General features: G+C 41.2%; 1 protein-coding gene across 1 annotated transcript in view; it reads right to left on the bottom strand.

Annotated features, from left to right (window-relative positions):
* Window positions 1–27,069, bottom strand: part of RNF175 (ring finger protein 175) — a 62,928-nt gene that overhangs the window by 13,310 nt on the left and 22,549 nt on the right. The window contains 6 exon segments of the mRNA XM_049852818.1: window positions 5,120–5,221; window positions 8,740–8,873; window positions 13,607–13,727; window positions 16,619–16,726; window positions 21,387–21,481; window positions 21,483–21,545. Of these exon segments, the coding sequence (XP_049708775.1) occupies window positions 5,120–5,221; window positions 8,740–8,873; window positions 13,607–13,727; window positions 16,619–16,726; window positions 21,387–21,481; window positions 21,483–21,545 (623 nt within the window).

Here is a 27,069-nt window from a genome sequence, read left to right as displayed (position 1 = left end):
TTTCATCTTTCACAATGTCAGGGAAGTTTTCTGCCAGCAAATCTTCAACTATTCTCTCTGTATTTTCTGTTTGCCCTCCCTGTTTTTGTATTCCAATCACTCGCAAGTTATTCTTCTTGATAGAATCCCACATGATTCTTAGGGTTTCTTCATTTTTTTAAATTCTTTTGTAAGATTTTTTTCAAATGTATTGGTGCCAAGTGCCTTATCCTCCATCTCTCCAATTCTTAATTGTTCCTCAGTTCTGCTCCTCTGACTTCCTACTGTTAATCTTCCGAATTTCTGAATGCTGTCTCTTTATGGATTCTTGCAGCTTATTAAACTTTTCATTATGTTCTTGAATAGTCTTTTTAATTTTTTCAACTCCTTTATCTGTGTGTTCCTTGGCTTTTTCTGTATATTGTCTGATCTTGTTCCTGATGTTTTGAAGCATTCTGTATATTAATCTTTTGTATCATGCATCTGGCAATTTCAGGAATACATCTTCATCCAGGACAGTCCTTGATTCTCTGTTTTGGGAGTTTGTTGAAGCAATCATGCCCACTTATTTATGCGATTTTGATACTGCCTGCTGTCTCCAAGCCATCTATAAGTTACTGTAATAATTTATTTTATGTTTGCTCACTGTGTCCTATCTTCTTGCTTGGTTTTGTTTCAATATACCCAAATAGGCTACTAGAGTGCATTAACTTGATTATTGGTGCCTTTGAAGCACTAATGTCCTGTTACCACATGGTTAGAGCTGTTACCAGGTATATGAGCCTATGAGTCCATTCACTATTCTCATATAGATTCAGCTCAGGTGTCCTGATAGTCAGTTACCTATTGTGTGGTGTAGGCTCTCACCTACTATCTTAGAGGAGTAGTGAAGGTTATGGTTGTATGCACTGGTAGCGGCAGGGGGTCACAGTCTGAGGAGGGCAGGGTGCTGACAGCCTTCCCCCAAGTGTCTGTGAGGAAGGAGCATTTCTGTTCTCTAGAGTGCTGTGGTGGGTAGGCTCTGCAGCTGTATCTTAGGCACCCAATGCTTATACCTGTAAAGGCTGGTAGGCACCACTACCCTCAGACCCCTTTCGTGGGTGGCTAGGTGGTGTGGATGGAGCCTCAGCCCTCAGGTCCCTGCTGTGGGTGGGTGAGGGCTCTGTTTGATACGCAGAGTGGTATCAGACCTCCAAAACCTGCCTTCCGCTGCACAGCTGAAACAATTACAGTCAGACCTCTAACAGATTTGCCCTTGCATTTTAATAGCTGCCTGGTTCCATGTAGGGGTGAAAGCTAAAGTCCGTGGATCTCTTATGCCTGGACTGGAGCCGCTTCTGGCCCGAGCTTCCAGTTTAGGGGAGTTTGGAAAGTATTTTTCCCCTGTTTGTTAAATTGCTCCTTCTCTCAGGCCAGGAGAATGGGTCAGAGAGGGCGTGCGGCATGTTCTATCTCAGGCCCAGGGAATTCAACTGCTAATGAAGCAGGGGGAGGGTTAAGAGACAGTACTTCCAGAAGAAGAAGCTATTAGATCCGTGTGTGGTTAGACCAAATCACTTATCTTGTGTTGAGAGCACTGTTTCATCTCAGATTCCAGAGGCATGTGAAGCCTGTGTGTGCTGGCTGGGTCCCCGCCAAGATTAGCCCAGGGGGTTAAGACTGTGTCTCACACTTGCCTTCTTTAGCTAAAGCAGCTTTGTCCTAAACCCCACAGCCAGACTGGCAGCCGTCACACTGGGGATCAGGGTGTTGGCACTTTATTTGCCTTTTTTTCACTGAAGCAGCCGCTTCCTGAACTCTGTAGCCAGCCATGCTGTGGACACGCCACAGGGTCAGGGGTGTGCCACTTTGCTTGCCTTCTTTTGCTGAATCTGCCATGTGTCAGGAAACTACCATCAGCCCTGCTGCATTCATGCTAAAGAATAGTGCCAAGGAATCAGAGCTGAGGTGCAGCACAGGCTCGGCAACTCGTTGCTGCTTCTGCACTGTCTCTTGCTCCTCTGTCACTCAGATGAATTCCTTAGTTCTGTGTTTGATGCTCAGGGTTTGTAGATTGTCATATATGTAATTGATTCACTTGTTTTTTTGGTATTTGTTGCAAGAGGGTTCAGTGGAAGCTTCTGACTAGTTAGCCATCTTGGCCCCATTTTCTAATTGCATGATATTTATAGACAAATAAAATTGCTATTTACACCACACTTATTTTCAAAAATAACATGAGTTTACAATAAAATCCCAAGTATGAAGCGAGAATAAAAGGCAAGGGTCATATACTAAAAGAAGGAGGAGGAGAGGAATGGCTATTCTGAAAAACCCAAGGATAATAGAAATTATTATAATGGAGCAAAAACTTAGCGCTTGGCTTTCCTGCAGCCAGCTCATCAGAGGAAAGTGGCTGTATATTAAAAAAAATCACACCAGTTCAAGAGATAAGACACACATTTTCCTGGTTACTATATTTGATAAATTGTGCCAAGGGAACACAGGACTAAAACTATTCTCAAAGCCCACTCTTCAGACAAAGATTATACTGGACTATAAAACATAAAATAACACTTGTGAAGAGTGTGCTTCTTAGTTCAAGCAGATACATGAGACTAGATGGGCAGCTCCTGTCCAGGGGTAGGCTGAGAAGGCAGAGAGGGACAGGAGCTGGCTGGATGGACACCAGGATCCGGGGGTGTAAAGGGGGAGTGTGCTGTCACATTATAGGGATTGCAACTAGTGTCATATAACAGTATGTGTATATATTTTTGTATGAGAAATCAACTTGAGCTGTAAGCCTTCACACACACAATTAAAAAAAAAATTCTGGTAAGGGAGCTTAATTAATGTGTAGTATCTCTGATAACAATTTTACAAACAAACAAAAAGCAGATATTGCACATCTAGCTTTTTCTTAAATTGAGTCTTAATAAAAAGTGCATTAATTTTTTACTGGGGAAGCCAGCCTAACTTGTAAAAGGCAAGGTCATGGAAGCTCCATAGACACATCCCAACTCCCTGAGGGACTGAATTGCTGGGCTGAGGACTGTGGGGACCATGGTCTTGGGGAACATCTAGCTCAATTGGCATAACATAATTTATAACAAAAATGTTCTACATTCTACTTTGGTGAGTAGCGTTTGGGGTCTTAAAAGCCTGTGAGCAGCCATCTAAGATACCCCACTGGTCTCACCCCTTTGGGAGCAAGGGAGAATGAAGAAAACTAAAGGTACAAGGGAAAGATTAGTCCAAAGGACTAATGGATCACATCTATCATGGGCTCTACTAGACTGAGTCTGGTACAACTAGATGGCGCCCAGCTACCACCACTGACTGCTCTCACAGGGGTCACAATAGAGTGTCCCAGACAGAGCTGGAGAAAAATGTAGAACAAAATTCTAACTCACAAAAAAAGACCAGACTTACTGGCTTGACAGAGACTGGAGAAACCCCAAGAGTATGGTCCCCAGACACCCTTTTAGCTCAATAATGAAGTCACTCCTGAGACTGATCCTTCAGCCTAAGATTAGACAGGCCCATTTAAAAAAAAACAAAACAAAACTAAAGGGGCACACCAGACCAGGGGCAAGGATTGGAAGGCAGGAGGGGACAGGAAAGCTGGTAATAGGGAACCCAAGGTCGAAAAGGGAGAGTGTTGACATGTTGTGGGGTTATTAACCACGTCATAGAACAATATGTGTACGAACTATTTAATGGGAAATTAGTTTGTTCTGTAACCTTCATCTAAAGTACAAAGAAAAAAAAGTGCATTAATTTTTATTCTCTCAAGAATACATAAAGATTCCAACTTCCCTTTGTTATTTATGCTATCATTTTATGATCATATTAAACACCAAGTTTATAAAAAAGATGTATGTACCGCAGTTTTATAAGTAAGTCATTAGCCAAAACCTGTTCTGGACCTGTCTCCTCATATTAAAAGGGAAAGTCAGGGATGTGAATGAAAAGGAAAGAGCAGGGCACATCAGGTATTTTAGCCTTGAGTTGTGCTGACTCACCAAGAGAGGCCAGGCCTTGAGATGGAGTGGGTGGCTGCCACAGTGTCTTCTCTGTTGCTGTGGCATGGCCCTAACACCCAAAGACCCCTCTATGCTGCCCCCTTCTCTGATGCCCTACTCAGGAGTCTTTCTTTCATTTGCAGTGCTCAGAGATGAGGGTGTTACTGTCAGTAGCCATTGTTAACCTGGACATTTAGGGTAGCTGCCGAGGAGGGAAACATGGAGAAAGGAAGGCTGTAAAATGTAAATGACGATCACTCAGAAGGTATTGAAAGGTAGACTTTTATGAAAAGAGAGAGTGTTTGGCAGATTGGTGCCTACCTCTCAGTGCCCTTCTACTTACGGGGGCTTGGGCAGGGTGGGGGCTATGTTTTAATCCCATTCATCTCCTGGAAGAGATATTCCATAGTCTTGGGACTGTGAGTTTGATGAGTAAGCCTTTTTAGTCACCTCTGGATAGGGCTGTTACTTTCCTGTGACTTTAATGTGATTTGGGTTTATTCAGTTGGGGGTTCCCTGGTCCCTATAAAAATCCTAGTTGCTGCCATGAACTGACCAAGTCTGTAGGTATTCATTTCCTTTTAATATTATTCTCACCAAGGCTTAGCCTTAGAAAAGATGAGGAATGGCAAGGAATTAAAAAAGCTGAAGTCTGAGGGCAAAATCCTGTCTCTGGAAAAAATAAAAGTTGTTATATTCTAAAAATATAACCGATTCATACTCTGATTCATATTTGGGGCTTAAAAAATTTCAATTTCAATCTATTTATTTGTCTACCCACCCATTCACCCATCCATCCTGTCCATCCATCCATCCATCATTTCTATCTATCTACCTATCCATTTATCTATCATTTCATCTATTTATCTTTTACAATGTCCTATCACTACACCCTTACAATAGGAAATATGGAAGATAAAGAGTGGAATGTATCTTCTTCAGCACTCAACTTCATAACCAGAAAACTAATACAAGTACAGGGGAGAAAAGAGACCAATAAAATTTGTGTTGAAATAGGTGGTTCAGAAAAACAGGGAGTTTCTGCTGTAACTATACAAAGATAATGACAATTCGGACTGAAGGATGTATCACTAGAAACATTTGAGAAAATACCGCAATTTTTTCTTAAAGGATACGGGTTACTGATCGTCCTCTTCCAATCAACTTTCTCTTTGCAGTAAGGGCAAGTCTGCTTTTTACCAACAATACACCAGCCTCGGATGCAGAATTCGTGAAAGCTTAAGCATCTTGTTAGGGAAGCTTCTAGATATTAAAGAACAATGCCTTGTTCCTGATGACAAAATGGAAATTATCCCATTTTAGGGTCTAGTTGTGGAGGGTGAGAATGGCTGTCACCCATGACTTGATTATGCACATCTCTTTTTTAGGGAGATGACTGTAGGACTTTCAAACTTCTCAGGCATCGAGCTTGGACTCAAAGGTGCATTACCTTTATGACCTTGAGGAATTTATTTAGTGTCTTGGCTTTATTTGCTCCTCTCGCCTCACTTGGCTAAAGACTGTGCAAGTGCATTTTTACAGTAATGCCCTATATGAACGTAAGTCTGGTAAACCGGATTACATAATATCAGCCGTATCTTGCTTATTGTGCATTTCTTGCACGTTTACCATGGTCTTTCCCTAGTCTACGACTTTCTGTCATTACTCGTTACTTATGATGCAATCAGACTTGTCTCAGGCACTCAGAATAGTTAAAATTATTTGTGGTCATATACCTCACCAATATTTCTATTAACGTCATAAGTTTTTTTCCCCTCTAACTTATTACTGATAAGGAACCAATTATATTTAATAGAACTCATTAAACCCACTGCCATAGAGTCTATTTGACCTGTAGCAACCCTGTAGGACAGAGAACTACCCCATAGGGTTTCCAAGGCTATAAATCTTTATGGAAGCAGACTGCCACATCTTCCTCCTGCAGAGCAGCCGGTGGGTTCGAACCACAGACCTTTTGGTTAGCAGCCAAGTGCTTAACCATTGTGCCACCAGGGCTCCTATTTAGTAGATCATAAGCCTTATAATCTTGACTCCTCAGACTCTAGGCATTTAAAACTTGATTTGTATACTTCACCTCATCCAGAAAGTGTGACCCTTCTCCCCCAAAGTTGACAGCGAGCCCCAAGTTTTCCCATACAAGGATTGACTCTCATTAGAGCGTGAACGATGCTGTATCACTACTTTCTGTGGACTTACATGTCTGTTTCTAGCTCACACATTACTTGTGGGCAGAGACTAGGTTTTATTAATATCTAAAAAAAAAAAAAAAAAAAGTGACTAGGAAATATTTATTGACCGAATATTGGAATGAATCACTCAAAACTGATTATTTTTGGGAAATAGATATTAGAACAGGTGAGTATCTTTTACCATCAAAAACAAAAAACAAAACAAACCCAAACCTGTTGCTGTCAAGTTGATTATGGCTCATGGTGATCCCATGTGTTTGTTACACAGTAGGACTGCTGCATAGGGTTCTCTTGGCCGTAACCTCCTACGGAAGCAGATCACCAGTCTTTTTCTTCAAAGTGCCACTGGGTGGGTTCAAACCACCAACATTTTGGTTAGTAGCCAAGAGTAAACTGTTTACACCAGCTAGGGACCTGTTTCTTTTACCAAGTTCTCCAATACTGTAGATTGAGGCAAAATGATTAACTGTAATGAGATCTGTTTTATAGATTTGTTTCTATGATCTATGATCCCAACGTGGCTTTCTGGGCCAAGATCACGTGGTCTTCTGACTGGCCCGCTACACTACACAGCCGTATTAACAGCAATGATTTAGAAGGTACCTCACTAACAAGCAGAGTATCCTGGAGGTATAGACAAGTCAAGGTCATGTATGTAATTCCTCAATACTAAATCCGTGTGCAACTAAGAGTTTCCACTATTTTATGTTCTTGCAGTTGGGGTCACTTTTGCAAAATGCTTGGATTAACATATAGTGGTGTGTTATAACAAAAATTTTTCATCAAAATCCACACAGCCTTCGTTTAAAAGGGCTGGAGTACAGCCCCCGTCCTCTAGATAGGCATAGCTTTCAGAGCCATAGAACCAGCACTGAAATGTCCACCTGCTCTTTAATCCTTCCATCTCCTCTTTAATACCTCCTTTCATCTTCAAAATCTCAATGCTGAAAACCTCCACACTGGCAGAACTGCCGCAGAGCAACACTCAGAGATCCCTCCTTGTTACTATGACTCATGTTTGTCCACTCCTCGTTCAGATGACTCATGCTCAAATGGCCATTAATAATACTCCCTGCAAAGCAAATTTAAAGGTGACTACATTCCAAATTACACGTGCACACACGTACAACAATCCCTAAGGGCCTTTAAAGGTGGAGAGAGAAAATATTTCCACTTGTAAATGGCAGAAGGGGCTCTGTTCCAAAATTTGAAAAGTAATTCAGATTTAAAATTAGGGCCAGACTTGGAAAATTTCTGCTAAGAATGATAGTTTTTTTCGGAAAGGTATATTACACTGAAAAACCACCATAGTATTCCATATGGGATATCTTTGTGTTTCTTCCCTTAACATTTTAAGGCTTAAATGTTGGAGTAAGGGCTCCAGTTACAGTTCAGATGCATTTGGTCCACTTTTTCAGCCTAAGGATTGAATATGTGGACACTGGCCAGGTTAAACAGAAGTGAATCACAGGCACTGCACATCTAGGGTACTGAGGACTGAGTGGGCTTCAGAGGCAGAAGACAGGATGGTTTAACCACCTCATAATGCCAGAGATTTGAACTGACTGGGTATATAGTGATACTATTATAAAATTGATACAGCACTATAAAATAAAAATAAATGCCTTTTTTTTTTTTTTTTTGCATTTAGGAAGGAATTAAAATACCAACTGTGGGCCAATCCAAGCACAAGCTTGGTATCCATAGTGGCATGCTTGAGCAGCACAGGCTGCTTTGTTCAGGGGTTTTGGTCCAGCAGCTTTCAGCATGGGTCTTCCTCAGTGGTTACTGGAATTCCCAGAGAATGCTGGTTTCCAGACTGGAGCTTGCCTGGTACCTAAAGAATCCCAGCCAATAGGTGGCTATTTTGGGAGCAACTCATAGACAGAGGGGTCAAATCATCTTCAGGTACTTGGGTCCCTCTCTTGCAAGTTCAGGTATCCTGATGCTTGTGACATTATCCTCTTTTCAAGACCAAAGCTGATCAAGAGGCTTGATTTTCTCTTCTGGATGACCCCATTACTTTTCCTGACACAAGAGAGTTCCTAGGATTACTTGTAGGCAAAGCACACTTGCATTCCTTGGTCCAGTGAGATTCAGACACAGGGCTCCACCTGGATGGGCCTGAGCTTCTCCCTACGGCTCACCCTGTACTCTTTCCCTCACCTCCAAACCCCTTCTATCCATGGTCCTTCCTGGCTGGCTGTTCATTTATGACTACAGCTAACGTTTCTCACCAACGCCCTTCTTGATGATGCTGACTTCCTGTCCATGTGGTGCTAAGAGTCTTATTTAAGTTCTTTTGTCAACAGGCATAATCAGAATGTTTCAAAGACACAGGTGGGTGGGAGGGTAAATGCCTGGGGTTTCAGGACTAGAGACAAGCAAGGCAGAAGGGAAGGGACTAGAAGGAGGAGAGAAAAAGAGGAGGATAATGAGATGGTCCTCCCAGCCTTGCCCTGTGCCGTGCACAACACAGATCATTTGAAAACTACCTCCCAACTTCGGCTTGATGGAGGCCAAGTGGTTTCCAGTGGAAAGGATACACACGATTGCACGAAAGCTGGTAGGTGTTTTCAATGAATCCTTCTTCGTCCAGGTCCACAATGATCTCCTGCCCACAGACGGCACAGATGTTGTCTGACAAGCTCCTTGTGGACATCCCGCTGATGTTGTAGAACTGTTAAGGAAATGACCACAGCACAGTTGGGAAGAAGGACACGTGCTGTTCTCTGGAAGCAGGGAAGCTACTGCCAGGCACTAGGCCAGGTGGCCCCCTTCATTGTTTTTAAGGTGGTTTAGAATTTGAAAAGGAGACCTGGTGGCGTAGTGGTTAAAGGGTTCGGCTGCTAGCCAAAAGGTTGGTGGTTGGAACCCACCAGCTGCTCAGTGGAAGAAAGGTGTGGTAGTCTGCTTCTGTAAAGGTCTATACCTTGGAAACCCTATTGTAGATACTACTGTATCTATAGAGTCACTACGACTTGGAATTGACTTGACGGCCGCAGGTTTGGTTTGGTTTTGGTTTTAGAACTTGAAACACCTCTTTTCACAGTAACAGGGCTACAGTGGGGTTAAGGTTTCCAGGTCAGACAAAAACCCACTGAACTCCAAATGAACCCACAGCACGTGGCTAATTGTAGCCATCAATCTAACCTCCACAACAGCAGTCCTTGAAGTGGAATCGTTTTTATCCAAGGATATGCTCCAGCATCAGACAGAAAGTTTTGGGACTTTTTCATAACCTGGCCTTTCCCTTTATTCTCCTGAAATTCTAATTCATAGATCTGGAATAAGCCCAGGTATCTATACAGTTTTTAAAAATTCTCATGTGATTTGAAGAACATACAGATTAATCACTGTTGAAAGTAAACCCTGTTTAGAATTCTAATTTGTGATTCCTGTACCTTCCCAGTGCTATGGATGAGGGTGGTTCTCAACACTGGCAGTGCATTAGAATCCATAGAGAACTTAAAAAAAAAAAATTATTGTAGAGTAGTTTTAGATTAAAGAAAAAATATGTAGTACAGAAAGTTCCCATATACTTCATGCTGGTTCCCCATCATTAAAATCTTACATTAGATGGTACATTTGTCACAATTTTTGTTGTTGTTGCTGTTGTGAGCTGTTGAGTCTACTCTGACTCACAACTACCGTATAGGACAGAGTTGACTGGCCCCATAGGGTTTCCTAGGCTGTAATCTTTATGGGAGCAGATCGCCATGTTTTTTTCTCCCACAGGGCCACTGGGTGGGTTCAAAGCACCAATGTTTCGGTTACCAGCTTTAATCATTGTGCCACCAGGGCTCCCTCACAATTAATGAGCCAATACTGACACATTATTATAAACTAAAGTCCATATGTTATTCAGATTTTCTGAATTTTTACCTAATGTCCTTATTCTGTTCCAGGAGCCCAGCAAGAATAATTGTCATTTTTCCTTAGGTTCCTCTTGGCTGTGACAGTTTCTTAGACCTTGGTTATTTTTTATGACCTTGGCAGTTTTAAGGAGTATTTTGCAGAATGCCACTCAGTTGGGATTTTTCTGATATTTTTCTCATGGTTAGACTGGGGTTATGGGTTTTTGGGAGAAAGAACACACAGGTAAAATGTCATTCTTATCACATCATATCAAGGGCACATGCTATCAACATGATTTATCAACGTCGATGTCAACCTTGATCACTGGGCCTGGAGTAGTGTTTGTTAAGTTTCTACACTCTAAAATTTCTCTCATTTTGTTTTTAAACCATTTTCCACAATTAATATCAGGCTACTCTGTGCAAAAAAAAAAAAAAAAAAAAAAAATTTTTTTTTTTTTTTTTTCTGTGCAGCCCACACTTAAGTGGGGAGTTGGACTCTGCCTCCTTGAGGGGACAGTGCCCACGTAAATTATTTGGCATTTTTCTGCATGAGGGATTTATCTATTCTCCCGCATGTATTTATTTATTCAATCACTTATATCATGGGCTCATAGATATTTATTTTATACTTTAGGCTGTAGCCCAGTAGTACTTTATTTATTTTGCTCATATTATTCCAGCTTTGGCCATTGGGAGCTCTTTTTGTTGACTCTTGTGTCCCTTTGACATACTCCTATAATTGTTTTGTTTTTGTTTGTTGAGCACTTCCTTACTTTCTGGCAGTATAAGATGCTCCAGGCTTATCTTGTATATTTCCTGGCCCAGGCCTAAATCCAGCTATTTCTCAAAGGAGCCCTGGTTCTTTTTATTGGAGAACGATATTAGAAACCAAGATCTGGGTGGTTGGTGTGCTCATTGCTACTGGGTATTATTGCTTCTAGGCTCTTTCAGCTGACAGAGCAGGGAAATATCTATGTATATACTAACCCATGTATATGCACATGTCTATAAATATTTCTGTTGTATCCATCTGTTTTTATATTAAGCTAAACATGAGTTCATACTAATGTCTCCAACTCTAATCCATTACCACATGGATCACTCTAGTCTTCTTCCCTTTCTTGTCTGGAAACTCTCAGTTCAACAGTGAGAAACTTGGCTCCCATCATCCATTTACTTAATTGTTTAATTCCAGTTTACATGTGTACCCATTGCTGTCCAGTCAATTACAACTCATAGTGACCCTACAGGACACAGTAGAGCTGCCCTATAGAGTTTCCAAGGAGCTGCTGGTGGATTCGAACTGCCGACTTTTTGGTTAGCAGCTGAGTTCTTAATCACTGCTCCACCAGGGCTCCTGTATACGTGTGTAGTGGTATCAAAATTAACTTGTACTCTGGAGAAAAATAACTTGGACAGCAAGAATACAGTGCTTAGTACAGATTCTTTTGCCTTTAGTCTTAAAATCTCCACTCATTTCCAAAGTTACTTAGGTCAGCACCTTTTCTCCCCACCCTTTTCGGTGAGGCTGTTTCATACACTTGTAGTACAGTTTGATTTTTCTCATCACAGTCTGCAGTCTATCCTGGGATACTCTGCCTGACCTTCTAAACGATCTTTTAAAACCTTCATACATGAAGGTTCATTCTTTGTGGTATAAATTTTTGTGGGTTTTGACAAATGCATAATGTCATGTATCTACCATTGCATTATCATAAGGAATAGCTTCACCACCCTACATACTCCTGTGCTTCACATACTCAACCTTTCCCATCCCCCCAAATTCCTGGCAACCACTGATTTGTTTACCTTCTCTATAGTTCTGCCTTTTCCAGAATGACATATAAATGAAGTCATTCAGTATGCAGACTGGTTATTTCGTTTAGTGATATGTATTTAAGATTCATCTATGTTTCGGCATGGCTTGATAGCTCGTTTCTTTTCCTCGGAGCTTTGTAAACAAGGCAGATGCCCTGACTCCACCCCCAGAGGTTCTGATTCCATTGGTCAAATGTGGGCTTAGGCACTGGTGTGGGAATGGAGACGTACTCCTCCTTTGCTTCTTCCCTACCTCAGTCCTGAGCACGTGCTCAAGTGTAGGTATACCTGCAGTTAAAGTCACTGGTGGCTGTGCTGATGGCTAGAAGCAGTGGTTTTTAAAGATTTGGGTGTTTGAATAAAGATAACAGAAGATGACAAGAAGTTGAAGACTGTTGGGGTGGAATTAGGTAAGAAGTCTCCAGAAAGTTGGTGCCTTGATTGTCTTGCCAGGTTAAATCTCTACCTCCTGGTCCAGTGAAGAACAGAGCACATATAACTCTTCTCTTCCTTTCCTGTCCATAGGCAAGCACAAGAGGCTCTGGGAGTTTTCTAAGGGGTGTGACTTCTGTTTTATGTTGGGGAAACAGGGATGAAAATGCTCCCTCCTGTGCTCACCTTAAACCTTATAAGAAAGGCAGCTGTCCCATAGATGATATATGGCAGAGGAACTCTAAAAGGTATGTCGTTCCAGCATTTCATAACAGAAGCTGGACTCTAGGAAAAAAGTAAGATAGAGCCTAGGGTGGAGGAGAAGGGCAGATGAAGGGCTAACGAAGTCAAGATCACGTCCAGTTAGGCCCTCTGCCCCATAAATGGAGAGAGACAAGAATAGCACAGAAGATCACTCTTCTCTTGACACTCACACTCATTTTTCCACTTCATATCCATCCATTTATGGACCAAGAGATAGGCGGAGGATAGAGATGCAGAATTCCTGAAATGACTAGGTCGTCCCTGTAGCTGGAGCCCTTGGTGTGTAAGGTTTTAAAGGGATGTGCATGCGTCAAACAAAGCTGGGTGTTCCTAGTATCTGGAATCCATCTAACTAGAAAGTTTGTTAATTCTGACTTTTAATCTTAAGAAAGTTAAAAAAAAAATCACCTTTATGAAGGATTTTTTTTTTTTTAATTCCAAGGGACAATATATAATTAGAATACATTTAGAACACTTCGCATATCTTCTAGTGGCTGGTGGATTCGAACTGCCAACCTTTTGGTTAGCAGCTGAGCTCTTAACCACTGTGCCACCAGGGCTCCCTTCAAATGCTATATAATGATAAATGATCTTTATGATGGGTACTAGTTAGCTCTTAAATGTCTTATGTAGCACCAGATATGACTTTTATATACATTGGGCAGAATTATATAAAGGGTTTTTTAATACTGTTCATCTTTTACTAATTTTTAAAAGTTAGCAATTGGAGTAGTATAGATATGATAACTTTCAAATCATTGGCATATTTCATTAAATAAGGTACCTTATTTCACAACTATTCTATATAAATAATGTATTTTCTAATTATTTAGCAAATAAAATTTTGAGTACAAGGACAATCCACGGAGCAATTGGGCTGGGAGAACCACTTAACTATTAAAATGGTCTCAAAGGAAAGATAATCAGCACATAGGTAAAGATGATTTATTTCTATTTCTGAAATTGGGTGCAAATATATGGGATGAGACCATTTCTCCATATGCCCTGAATGGTTCCAAAGAAGGAAGGCATCACTTACCCCTAGAGTAGAAGCCATGTAGTCTGAGCAGATCTCAGCAAAGTCTCTCCCCATTATTCCGTAGTAGAGGCCATAGAGCAAGGATACAATGCCAAAATCCATGGAATCTCTAGCCCTGATTCTATTGAAACAACAGTATAAGAAGATAAGAAAGTGGCTTTGGGGAAAATGTGTCCTGCCATAGTGTCTAACAGACCCTTGTGGGTGTTTATTTGTTTAGGCTATTTTTTTTTTTTTTATTAAAGAATTTAAAACGTTCTAAATTCCTCTCAGATTTTACCACTCAGGGCTAAGTAGACAAAGGAATTCTTGAGATTGTCTTCAAATGTTCTTTAGGACTGCAGGGCTTAGACAAGCAGACTCTCTCATCAGTGGTCCTCAGCCTCACCTGCACATAAGAAACCCTGGGAACTTGTAAAAATCTTCATCTCCAGGCCACAGCCCAGGCCAATTACGTCAGAATCCCTGGGGATGCAACCTGTGCAGCAGTATATTTTGAGGCTCCCCAGGCTCCAGGTGTTCCAACAGGCAGCTGAAACTGAGAACTACTTCAATAGAGTAATGGTTCCTAACCTATATGAGCATTAGAGTCACCTGAGGAGATTTAAAAATATACTGATGCATGTGCCCCACACACCCTCAGGATCTCTAATTTAATTGGTCTGGGGTGGGGTCTGGACAGTGGTATTTTTTAAGAGCTACTCCAGAAATTCTACAGTACAGCTAGTGTTGGGAATCACTGCTCCAGAGCTTTAGATTTTACAGAATGCATTAAAATATTTAATCTTTTCTACCAAATATGTGAGATACATATTATTATCTCCACTTTACATTTGAAAAAGATGGAGATTTAGAAAAAAATGATTTGTTTAACATAACTCGATAAAAAGTGTTTTGCAAGTTGAATCATATTTCAAATATACTAGGATTCTCTGTGATAATGATTTTAAAAGAAGGATCTCTTTAAAAGTGAATTAAAAAAAAAAATGATTGCTGTCGAGTCGATTCTGACTCATAGCGACCCTATAGGACAGAGTAGAACTGCCCCATAAGGTTTCCAAGGAACCGCTGGTGGATTTGAACTGCCAACCTTCTGATTAGCAGCCGTAGCACTTAACCACCGCACCATCAGGGCTCCTAAAAGAGAAAATTACCCCTAATCTAATTTATGAATCTTAATCATTGCACATTCAGTTTACTACATCTCTAATGAGTCTCAAACGGCAGAGAAGAGTCTGGGTAGGTCTGGTTGAGACAGGGAAGCTAGTGGAGTGTGAACTGTTGTCTTGGAACCTTCTGGTTGGTTCATGCTCTGTTAACTTGAGGAGGAATTGGTTTGGGGCAGAGAGTTTCCTGGACTTAGAGAGTACAGATATTTTGATGATGTGAATTGGGAATACTAACAAGGGTGGTGTTTTTATCTTTTCAGGCTCTCCCTGGGTATGTTTGATAATTAGGACAGTGATAATGAAGATAATTAAGATTATTTTCTCTCCATGTCCACAGGAGTATGTATTAATAATCTTAGTGATAAAAAGTATAGTAACAAACTTATGGCCTCATAGAAAAGAATCTTAATACAATGATAACCAACAACAGTTAGTAGTGAAAAAATAGTTCCTTCCCAATCTGAGGGGTTAAGTTGTTGATATATCACATTCTATAAGGATCTTAAAGTCTCTTTAAGTAATAGACTTGGGACAACTATAGTCCCAAGTGACTTTCTAAAAATCCTTATGAATAGTTTTAAATTCATTAAAATAAGCAATATAGACAGTATGCCAAAAAAAAAAAATTATCAATGTCTTTCAACATCTTAAACTAGCAGTAATAAAAAATCTATACAATTACTTTCTACCCTTTTCCAGCTAAGAAAATGTTCAGAGCTCCCTCTCTGAAAGTTCCATGATGTGCTTATAAAATGAGACTGCTTTGTGGCCACAGGAAGAGCTCTTTCCCCTGGGCTGATGCTCCATTCAACTTCCTTCCTTATTCTATGAGTCAAGAGTTGCTAATCTCTACCATTCCACTTCTGTTGTAATCTCAGAGATTTAGAATAACTGTGATGTAAGAGATGGTCTGGGGAATTTGTATTTAAGCTCCTTTCCGTGGCTGTGTGGCACGTCTTAGATCCCCTTTCTAGCACACAGGCTGGTTACAGAGCCTCAGCTCTGCCCGTGATTATGTCATCCAAGGCCCATCTCAGCAGCCTCCTTCCTAATGGGAGCATAATTCTGAGTCATAGACACAATTACCCGTATGTTCTTTATTTCTCTGAAGACTTTCTTGGGGTCATCTCTTTACCTCTTTCAATTTCTAAGCCCTCACTATCCTCTTCTATCTGTGCTCAACAAGATACGATGGATACTAGAAATGAAATTCTAGAGCAGTGCTATCCAATAAAAACACAATACAAGCCACCAATGTAATTTAAAATTTTCTAGTGGCCACATTAAGACAGTAAAAAGAAATAGTGAAATTGATTTTACCAATATATCCAAAACACTATCATTTATTAAGTCTATGAAATCTAGCATATATTTTATACTCAACAGCACATCTCATGTCAGACCAGCCACATTCCAAGGGCTCAATAGTCACAAGATCTAGTGGCTACAGTATTGGACAGCACAGTTCTAGAGATTTTCGGAAAGAGATATATAGAAGGAAATCTGGACACCTCCAAATTTTGTGGAAGGGAAATTTTTAGCTCAGTCAGTGAGTGTTGACTTACTTTCACTGGTGATCTTTTAAATTTGTGGATTAAGTATAGATCCTTTTTAAAGCTTCTGATTTAAAAATTTTTTCTTCTGTAGGGTTTCTTCTTCCTTGTCAAGTGGTCTCCCCCAGTGACAAGACTCTGTGTGGATAGATACTGTAAACTGTGTGTGGGGGGGTGGGGGGTGGAAATTATGGGACCAAATGGTGTTTCTGGATACAGAGAACTTGGCCAGGTGAATGTTCCAAGAAAGTGCTTTTGGAGATATTAATGGCTTCATTGGAGACACTTACTTGAAAAACAAATTGAATCCACACATTGTAAACATGATAGCCAAATAACCCACAACACCAAATGCATAAGTGAGTTTGTAGATTAGAAGAAATCATTTGTAGACCAATCTGTGAAGTAAAAAATTGGGAGAAACACAGGACATGATACATGATAAAGTATTTTCTCTTTTCCAAACATTGTTATAAAACAGTTTAAGTTTCTGAAATTCAATTATTATATCCTATATAGAGTGTGAACATATCAGCTAAACTCTAGTATTAATATAATATTTCATATCAGCTAAACTCTAGTATTAATATAATATTTCATAGGCAATATATTAATAGTACTACTATGCAGACATGTTTATATGTCTACGCATATGTATATTCATCTTAATTTCATATGTTCCTCACATAAAAACGGCCTTTAGGAATGGGTACTCTACCTGAGACCCTGCCTATCCTCTTATCCCCTTCTCTTTTAGCTTTAGGGTTAGTAGAGTAGTTTTTGGTAGGAGTATCTTGGAGGCAAGCAAAAGACGGGATGAGAAGTCAAGCAGAAAGACTCCCCCAGTAGTTTGTCTTCCCTCCTGCTCCTGTGTGCCTCAGCCCCCAGACCCAGTGAAGAAATTATCAGGAGTAGGCCTAGCCCCCATCCATCTCCTCTCTCCTTCCCTAGCCCTTGGGATGACATTACAATAGAGTTTCAGCATTGTTCCCTCTGCTGTGGGGGTGGGTTCCAGCACTCCCTCCGACCTCTCCGGAGGCCCCGCCTTCTTCCCACAGGGCCTAAGTGGAGAAGCAAGAGGATGAGGATGGAGAGTGAGTATGGAGATGATCTAGAAGGGAGCCCTTTATCCTGCTCGTTCCCACCTTTACTAGCGGTAAAGCCCTTAGCACATGTCTGCTTCGTGCCTGGGAGGCTACGGAGAGAGACTGGGGGCCCAGTGCCATTCCTGGGAGGCTCAGAAGAAGCGTTATGCCCACTGGAAACAAGAGGTGGTGGAAGGAGAGGGAGAAGCTGGGGGTGGATCATTGGTGCTCAGGCAAGAACAGAAGCAGGTGGCTGAAGTGCTGCTCACAGAGTGTACAATGGCAGGAGGTCCTGCTTGCTCCAAGCCTTTCTTTCCACACCCTTTTGAAGCCCCTCTTCAGCCCTTCAGACCAAACCTCATGTAGAGTCTTGCTCCATAGATTTGGCTGTACTGTCTCATCTCCAACCTGTGGAGCCTGGTCTTCAACTCTCATCTTCCCCAGCCTCCTCCTTGATGGAACCATTGCACCAAATGCTTAAGTTCTAGATATTACTGATGTAATATTTCAATGTTATTACAGAAGATGCTTTGTTTCATTGAATTCCAGTTAGAAAGGACCTTCTGAATCATGAATGTTTAAATGGGGGCTTGTGGGCTAGCCTGAGAAGTGAGCTGTTACTTACAGCATTTCTATTGTGCAGTGCTTCCCACCTGCCAAACAAGTGACACACAAGGGCCATCAGTACCTGCCCCTCCCCTACACAGGAGGTGCAGTCCTGCCCCTAGGGAGGGATAGGCAGTGGTGAGGGATCTACTCAGGGTACAAGTCTGCTTATGACCATTCTGCCTAGTCTCTGTGGGGCTGTGCCACCTCCAAATGGGGCCAGAGAGTGCTTTTGGGGTTGTTTTTGCCACATGACTGCTTGGGCCATCAGTTATTTTACTCTGCCAGTGCTGAGCAGTTTGGATCACCGCTCAGTGAAGTCAGATCAAGGTGGAAGCTCCTGTTGTGAAATGGGGTGGATATGGGAAAATAGATGAACTCTGAGATGCCCCACCCTGACATCAGCAGCACCAGTGTGTGGGTTCCTTGGGCTCCACCCTTTCTGAGTGTCCTCTCTCCTTACCTCAAGGGGCCCTTTTCAAAGTTTGTCAGCAGTAGAGGTCTTCCATGACTAAAACTTTCTCAACTGAAGGGCTTCTCTGTGCAATGCTGTTTGTTTAATTTAATTATACCACAGCCTGCTGTTGAGAGCATGGCTTTGCTGTCAGGTAAGGTCTGGCTTGGGTCTGGGCTCTACCACTTACTGCTTGTGGGACATTGTTCAGCTTACTTGGAGTTCCTTTGCATGATTTCCTTATTTATAAAGTGAGGATAAGAACACTAGCTCCAAGAGTAGTTCTGAAGATTATGTGACACAGTGTACTAATCTTTAAAGGGCTTGACATACTAAATACTCAATATATTGTATCATTGTTATGGATGTGTTAGATTTTCCAACTCTCGCCCTTCTTCTCCCAAATCTTCCTGCTTATTGGGGGCACAATTTTCTAGGAGCACTACAACTCAGAACTCAGAACATCCTTGCTTCAGGGCAGCTTCCACAAAGGAAAGTTAGCCTTCAGGTTGGAATTGATGTGGTCAAGCCCAACTCTTTGCAGCTGGCATGTGGCCTGTTTTTGAGCCTGAACTTCATTGCTTGATAGACAACCCCAACAGCCGTAGAAGGAAACTCACTCCCCCTTTTCTGATACTCTGTCCCACAGTTAAAAAAAAACAACCTTGTTGCCGTCAAGGCGATTCCCACTCATAGCAACCCTACAGGACAGAGTAGAATTGCCCCATAGGGTTTTCAAGGCTGTAATCTTTATGGAAGGAGACTGCCACATTTTTCTCCCGTGGAGTGGCTGGTGGGTTCAAACTGCCAAACTTTTTGGTTAGTAGTTCCACAGTTAGCCAAAAAAAAAAACAAACCCATTGCCCTTGAGTTGATTCCGACTCATAGCGACCCTATAGGACGAGTAGAACTGCTTCATGGGGTTTCCAAGGAGTGGCTGGTGGATTTGAGCTGCCGACCTTTTGGTTAGCAGTTATGTTTGGTTTAATAGCTATGGGGGAGGAACAATGGGTTTTTTTCACTTTGTTGGTGCCAGAGGACACTACTCTGGTGTTTGTCTTCAAGGTCAATACTGATTTGCTCCCGCCAGCTCTCCCAGCCTACAGCCTGGCTTTCAAACAGAAAATGGCTAGGGTACTACTCATTTATAATATGATCATTAAACAAAGATCCAAAAAGATCCGTAGAACTTAAACCCAACCAAACTGTTGAGTCCAACTCATAGCGACCCTATAGGATAGAGTAGAACTGCCCCATAGGGTTTCCAAGGCTGTAATCTTTACGGAAGCTGACTGTCACATCTTTCTCCCATGGAGCAGCTGCTGGGTTCGAACCACTGACCTTTCAGTTTGCAGCCGAACGCTTAGCCACTGTACCACCAGGGCTCCTTCCTTAGGACCTGTCATATACAGGAGCTCCTTTTCTTCTCTAGAAGAAAAGGTCTTCATCAAGCCCTCTGACTGCTGTCTTTTCAAACGGCAGATGGGTCTCTTTAAGAATGCCAGTGGAGTCTGTGGGCTTTTAGACTGTATGACGGGGCTGTGCTCTATGCAGGCCACAAACACTGAAGTGGATGTGCTGAGGTGTGAGAAGCAGAGGGCATGGGGCCTTGGCCATCTGAGATATGTGGGCCATGGAGTGTAATGATGCAGGGTTTGGGTATTTCTTCTAATGAAGGGCCTCTGCATTGAGAGCACTGGTGTGCACAAAACACTGCATTCAGCTAGGGTAATTCACTTTGTAGTGGAAAAGTGAACCGTTGTCATTGAAATATAATGTAGATTACACAGGAGTGGGGGGAGGGGGGATAAAAACAAGTATATTTTGATTCTTCCAAAACTCAGAGCACTGTCACAAATCTTAGATAACTTATAACGTTTTGTAAGCAGGGGAGGGGATGCCATTTGTCCATTTTACCGATGGATAAACCAGGCCCTACAAAGGCTGTCCAAGACCCCAAACTGGCCAGTTTAGGAGGTCTCCTAACACCACCCCAACGCTCTTCCCAAATGGGATTAAATTAAAATACCCATAAACCCAAATTTATTTATTTCCCTTTCAGTCTTTATCATTACACTTATTTATCTGATTTCCCTGGATGCATATTTTCCCTTTTTCTCCAGGCTAGAAGGAAATGTTGACATTACTTACCTCTCTCACTTTTTAAAAAGGTAAAAACAAAAATCTAAATGGCTAAATAATCATAAAAATATTACACAGGAGCGTATGACTTATTCTCCAACAGACATCAAAATTTGACATTGTTTTATTACCACTTAACATTTTCCACACTTTTTATGCATCTCATTTCGGCTTACAGGAATGAGGACTCTGACCTTGTTTATAGAACCAGGAGAATGAGAGCAAACCTGTAAGCACATTACTTGATTATGAAGCTCTCTGGAAAGATTTTTGAATGATATGATGAAATCCTATAAACCTCAAGAGGTTGACTATAGTAATTAAAATGACCATTGGAATATTAAAGCCTCATTTGTTATGAGAGTAATAAATTGTCTGTTACTTGCGATTTATCAAGTTCAGGTTGCAATACAAGCTTCTAACTCTTGCTCTATTTTAAAATGTGTTTGGTACACCTTCTAGAAGGCTATAGCAAAAAGCCGAGCTAAAAATAAACATGCAAAGAGTGCTCTAAAATTTCTAAGCAGTAGTTTCACTTTTCTTTCTCCTTGTCTTCACTAGCATAATATCTGAAGTAATGAATTTTACAGGCATGTCTTAATCACCACTAAGAAACGAATGTAAACCAACAGCAGTACAACTCATCTCCAAAATGTTTTGTTACCAAAGGTAAAAGAAATTAATACCCTCCTTCCCCAGGAAATTGGAAATTATACTTCTTCATGCTTAAAATAAAAGGGATTGTGGGGAAGGAATGAATGGAATACATACCGTGGCGTTCTCCCTGAGAGGGGTTTTCGGGTAGCTCTGAAGAGGACGTAACTGGTCATGACTGAGAACATTCCCCACAGAGAGAGAAACCGCCATCCATCAGTAAAGTTTTATAGTGAAATACAAAGGAACAACCCACATCTGCAACAGGGTCACCAGCTGCCAGAGAAATGAACAGAAAGGCTAGTTAGCTACTGTAGACGGCACAGGATGGCATGTCTATCATTTAACGATTCAGAAGCTCCCCAGGGTGGGGTGGGGGGAGGGGAGGACCATCTTCAGCATTGTTTCTGTGACATGAAACTGGTTCACCAAAGACTCTAAGCTGCTCCTGTACAGCCAAAGTTAAGGAGAGAATTGGTACAATTATCTGAAAATTCACATGGAAAATAGCCCCCCACATTCTCATCTTCTGTCACATCTTTTCGTCTGGATATTTCAAATGAAAGCAATTTTGAGCCTCAACAGCCATGTGATGGTGGACAAATGAGCCTCGCGTTAGCTGTAAAAGAGGATAACAGTGCCGGCCCTGCTTCCCTGCACCGACCGAACCAACAAAATGAGTTGCCGTCCACTTGACTCTGACTCGTGGTGACCTCATGTGTGTGTAGAACTGTGCGCCATAGGATTTTCAATGCCTGGTTTCCCAGAAGTAGATTGCCAGGCCTTTCTTCTGAGGTACTTCTGGGTGGATTCAAACCTCCAACCTTTTGGTTAGCAGCCTATGGAGTTAGGCGTCTGTACCACCCAGGAACTCCATGCTGAGTGAGGTGGGAATGAAATGAGATCGCAGATGGTAAAGCACTCTGCACTCCACATGCACTATGTGGAGCTAAGGAGCTGTTGTTATTCTCATCTGCACATGCAAAAGTGCATAGTATGTCAAAGGAGGAACTGGTGGTCAGTGAGTCAGAGCAGCTTCCGGGGCCTCCTCTGCCTGCTGCTCCAGTGCGCTCTGCATGTTAGCCCTTGAGTCAGAACTACGGAGTCACCTCGCCCCTGACTATTGGATTTGCAGCCTTGCGTCTTGTCTCTGCTCTGATGTTTGCTGGTGCCTTTTCCAGGCAGCCCAGGGTGTGGATCACACCCTTCCCTGTTCCTTTGTGTCTGATGGCTTTGTGGCCTGTGTAGGTGACCTGAGTTCAAGTGGCCTCCAGCAGGTGCTTTAGGCTGGCTGGCCCCAATCCCACAGGGGAGGGGGCCGGAGAGACTGAGCTGATGGGCTGTGGGTCACTGACTTGATACAGTTACCATAGTAACACTCCTAACCTTTAAGGCAGGCCTAATCCTAGCTATTCACCTCCCCTGTGAAAGCAGACAGGTTTAAACAATAGTAATAACCTTTGGTCTTTTATGTTCCATCACATTCAGACTAACCAACCATTATTCACCCAGAGAGGGCATTGGTGGTTCAGCGGTAGGATTCTCACCTTCTGTGTGGGAGACTCTGGTTTGACTCCTCATCAGTGCCTTTCATGTGCAGCCATCTCCACCCATCTGGCTTCCACGTTGCTATAATGCTGAACAGGTTTCGGTGGTGCCTCCAGACTAAAATGGACTAGTAAGAAAAGCCTGGTGATTTATTTCCAAAAATAAGCCAACGAAGACCCTATGGATTACAACTGCTTGATCCACAACCGATTATGTTGATGGCGCAGGACCAGGCAGTGTTTTGTTCTGGTCACCATAAGCTGCCTCAACTCCATGGCAGCTAAAAACAAGAACATTCACCCAAAAGAGATATCAGAGGGGGGTACCAAAATGGTTTTGTCTCCGGTATAAACAACAACAACAACAAAAAAAAGCCACACCTGTTGCCTTTGAGTGGGTTCCGACTCATAGTGACCCTATAGGACAGAGTAGAACTGCCCCATAGAGTTACTATGGAGCATCTGATGGATTCAAACTGCTGAACCTTTTGATTTACAGCCAAACTCTTAACTACAATGCCATCAGGGTTTTAGTTAATTATTAGTGGCACCTCTATTGAGAAGGATTTTGAGGCTGGCTCCTGGTTTGGTGGTAAAATCTATGTGTGTCACATATTTGTCATCTTGAGTATAAAAAAGACTGGTATCGCTTGCTTTCTTTATGTTCTTAATCTTTGTGATAAAAGAGGAAGGCTTAGAAAAAAACAGGAGTCTATGGATATATGTTTGGCTCCTTTAGTAGGTCTTGGTCATAATGGTCTAAAATCAGTAACTAAAAACATTTGACAGGTCTTTAACATATAAATTAAACAGGCAAGGCCACAGGCATTTTTCTCTCCATGTCAAATAAAAAGACATTTCCTAGGCTCTCATTCACTTTTTATTGCTCCATCCCCATAAGCAATCTGATCCGAAGTTTCCTTAGAGTTGCTTTAGACTTTGCAGAGGACTCTACGGTTGTTATACATATGCATTTGAACAAAAATACACATGGAGCAAACCTGAGGTAAATATCTGGAGATTTCAGCAAAAAATACTCTATAACCACTTTTTTTTTTCTTCTAAATTCTAGACAGTGCTTTTAGGGAAGAGTAAGTTTATTTACCCTTATCTGAGTTACTCAGATAATTCCTTTAATTTTCCATCCCACTTTATGGGTACGGTCAAAGCATAATGGTGAATGCATTAGCACCTTCATTTGTAAAATTGAGATAAAGATATCCACAGAATAGGAAAAAAAAGACTTTATTTAAGTAGAATAGCTTTCCTGAGGGCCAGGAACCACACGCCAGGTTTCCAAGTCTAAAGACTTTCATTGGTCTAACGGTACAGAAGCCTGAAGAGATGCTTACTTTGGCACTCAACGTTAGCAACTTCAACCCACAATAAAAGTGTTCAACCCTTTGCAAGAACTACGTCTGTGTTTTGGTCATTTATTTCTCACATTTGATTATAGAAAGTTATCTATTTTAAATTACACATTTACTGACTTTTTTAAAGTCAATTATTTATGATATTAAAGGAAACAGACATGAACTCCAACTTTCAAAGTCTGATTGACCTTTTGCATTTTTCATCTTTCTGTTTTAAGATTTTGATTCATTTTTACAAAAATGCTGAAGATTTTTAAATGAAATGTTAAGAATCTGTTAATTTTTATTCAGGATAAAACTGCAATTCTCTGATATTTTATACTTTAGATCATGAACCAAAGTTGATAAGACTAATACATTTCCTAAAATTCACGGAGTTACAGTCTACATTGGTTTGGAACTACTATTGGACATAATTTTATAAACTAGTTCTCTCCCTATGCATCTATAAGTATGAGCCATTTCTGTTGTCGTTGTTGTTAGATGCCATCGAGTTAGTTCTGACTCATAGCGACCTTACGTACAACAGAACGAAACACTGCCCAGTCCCATGCCATCCTCACAATCGTTGCTGTGTTTCAGCCCCTTGTTACAGCCACTCTGTCAATCCACCTCCTTGAGGGTCTTCCTTTTTTCACTGACCCTCTACGTAACCATTTCTAGAAGATCCCAAATTTCTCTTAGTTGATGCCTAGATTTAATAAACAGTGAATAACAATGCTCAGTGTACAAACATGGTACTTTTAAAAGTAGACTTTGGAGAGCAGAAAGGAAATAAAAGCAGAAAATCATTTTAATGTATTACATATGTAAATATCTTATTTCTTAACTATCTTTAAAGTGTATACCCAGCACCATATTTTCTCAACATGCAAGGGGAAAGGTCAGAAATTTGAATTACGAATTCAATAATTGTTATGAGAAGTCATTTTTTAAATGAGGGCCACATTTCATAGCAATTTAAAAGATTCTTTATCAATTTCCAGAGCCATTATAACTTCTCATTTTTAATAGTAACTGCCACATATGAAATGTAGGAATGTTGTACCTCATAAATAAACACATGAAATATGTGAAGCCGAGGCACATACATGCAAAGGAGGAAGCCTGGCATCTGGAACACATTAATAATGCCAGAGGGGTCACCATCTGGGCATGGGCCTATAAAAAGCATCTGCATTACTTGTGAGGGCAGCCCATGCGTCTGGATCCCATCACCCGCATTCTCCCCACCCACACATCGTAGCAGGAGGAATTTCCTGACCAATCAGACACTGCCCAAAGTTACCAGGCTTTTTCTCGTTGCCATGCACAAAAATGAATCTGAAAAGATCTGCAAATCAACTGAAAATAAAGATGCCTTTTCACTGGTCTAATTGTACAGAATGATGAATGGGCCATGAAATATCAGAAACAGAAGTTGTGTGATGCTCATTCCCTGTGCACTGCAAATCCCTGACTATTTGCAACCACTTATGTGTATGGGTAGGCGGTGGGGTGGAGGGGGTGCAGGGGGACGCTCAGAGGTAAGCAAGAGTTTATAATGTAAATAAACGATTTTAGAAAACACTGTTGCTATCAGTACAACGGAGCCCTGGTAGCACAGCTGTTAAGAGCTCTGCTGCTAACCAAAAAGGTCAGCAGTTCGAATCCACCAGCCACTCCTTGGAAACCCTATGAGGCAGTTGGCAGTGAGGGAATGTGTGGACATACATCAAACAAGAAAAAAGTACAGAATCTTGGCATATGGAGGGCCCTTAGAAATTTACTTGGTCCATACTCTGTCTCCAAGTCAATCCAAATGGTTGATTTTATTTAAATTCTTAAAGGAGATTCAGCAGTTTTATGTATGCATGTGTGTAACCACGTATGTATTTGTTCCTTGCCTCATTTTAAAAGGATTTGAGTAGACACAATGCTTTACTGGCACAGTGATATGTTCTAGTGTTTCATAGCTATTAATACGCAGAAAGTTTGACTTAGAGAAATGTTTCAATCTGTGGTAAATTATTTGCTCGGGTGTTCAGGCAAGTTAACAGTGTGTATGAAACCCAAATTCTTTGTATGCAGTTATCAGCCCTTCTCATCGATGTGAAGAGATGGAGAAGGATTCTATTTTGGCACCACCCCACCCTCGCTTCCTGCACATATGAAAAGTAGGATGCATAAAAGAAGGTGGGGAGAGTGGTGCCAATGAAATTTGATTTCTAATCAAATTCTGTTAAAAGCATTTGGAAATAATTTGACTTTGAGTCTACGCCATATCAGGCTACCCACTGGAAGAGAAAAATGCAAGTATCCAGATGCTTGGTCTATACTGTGCTAAAAATGTGACTATTTGGAAACATTTAGTAGTATCCTGAACAAAATAAGAATTTTTCACATTTTATCTGTAAGTTTTAGTATCACACAGGAGCAGTTGTTATATTTTTAAACTTTATTTTATAGATACCAATTTTCTTTGGAGCCCTGGTGGCTCAGTGGTTAAGAGCTACAGCTGCTAATCAAAAGGTCAGATGTTCGAATCCACCAGCTACCTCCTTGGAAACTCTATGGAGCAGTTTTACTCTGTCCTATAGGGTCGCTATGAGTTGGAATTGACTGGATGGCAGGGATGTTTTTTGTTTTTTAAATTTTCTTTGCTTATTTATAAGCTGCTCTGAGATGCACAGTACAGAACAGATGCTGCCTTAGACAAATTAATGATCCCTTCAGAGGATGGCTATATTTGTTAAAAGGCTGTATGTGAAAAAGTTCTGAGCTTTTTGGATTAGTCCCTCACCTCTGAAGGATGTGTCCAAATTATCCATAAACAGGGTACAAACCATAACTAACAATACACAAACACCACAACATAAGGTAGATAACTGGGATCTTCCA

This window comes from Elephas maximus, chromosome 13, assembly GCF_024166365.1.
Source record: "Elephas maximus indicus isolate mEleMax1 chromosome 13, mEleMax1 primary haplotype, whole genome shotgun sequence".
In the NCBI taxonomy this organism is placed as follows: domain Eukaryota; kingdom Metazoa; phylum Chordata; class Mammalia; order Proboscidea; family Elephantidae; genus Elephas; species Elephas maximus.
The sequence above is the reverse complement of the archived record's forward strand: the minus strand, read 5'-3'. Positions and strand labels throughout refer to the sequence as shown.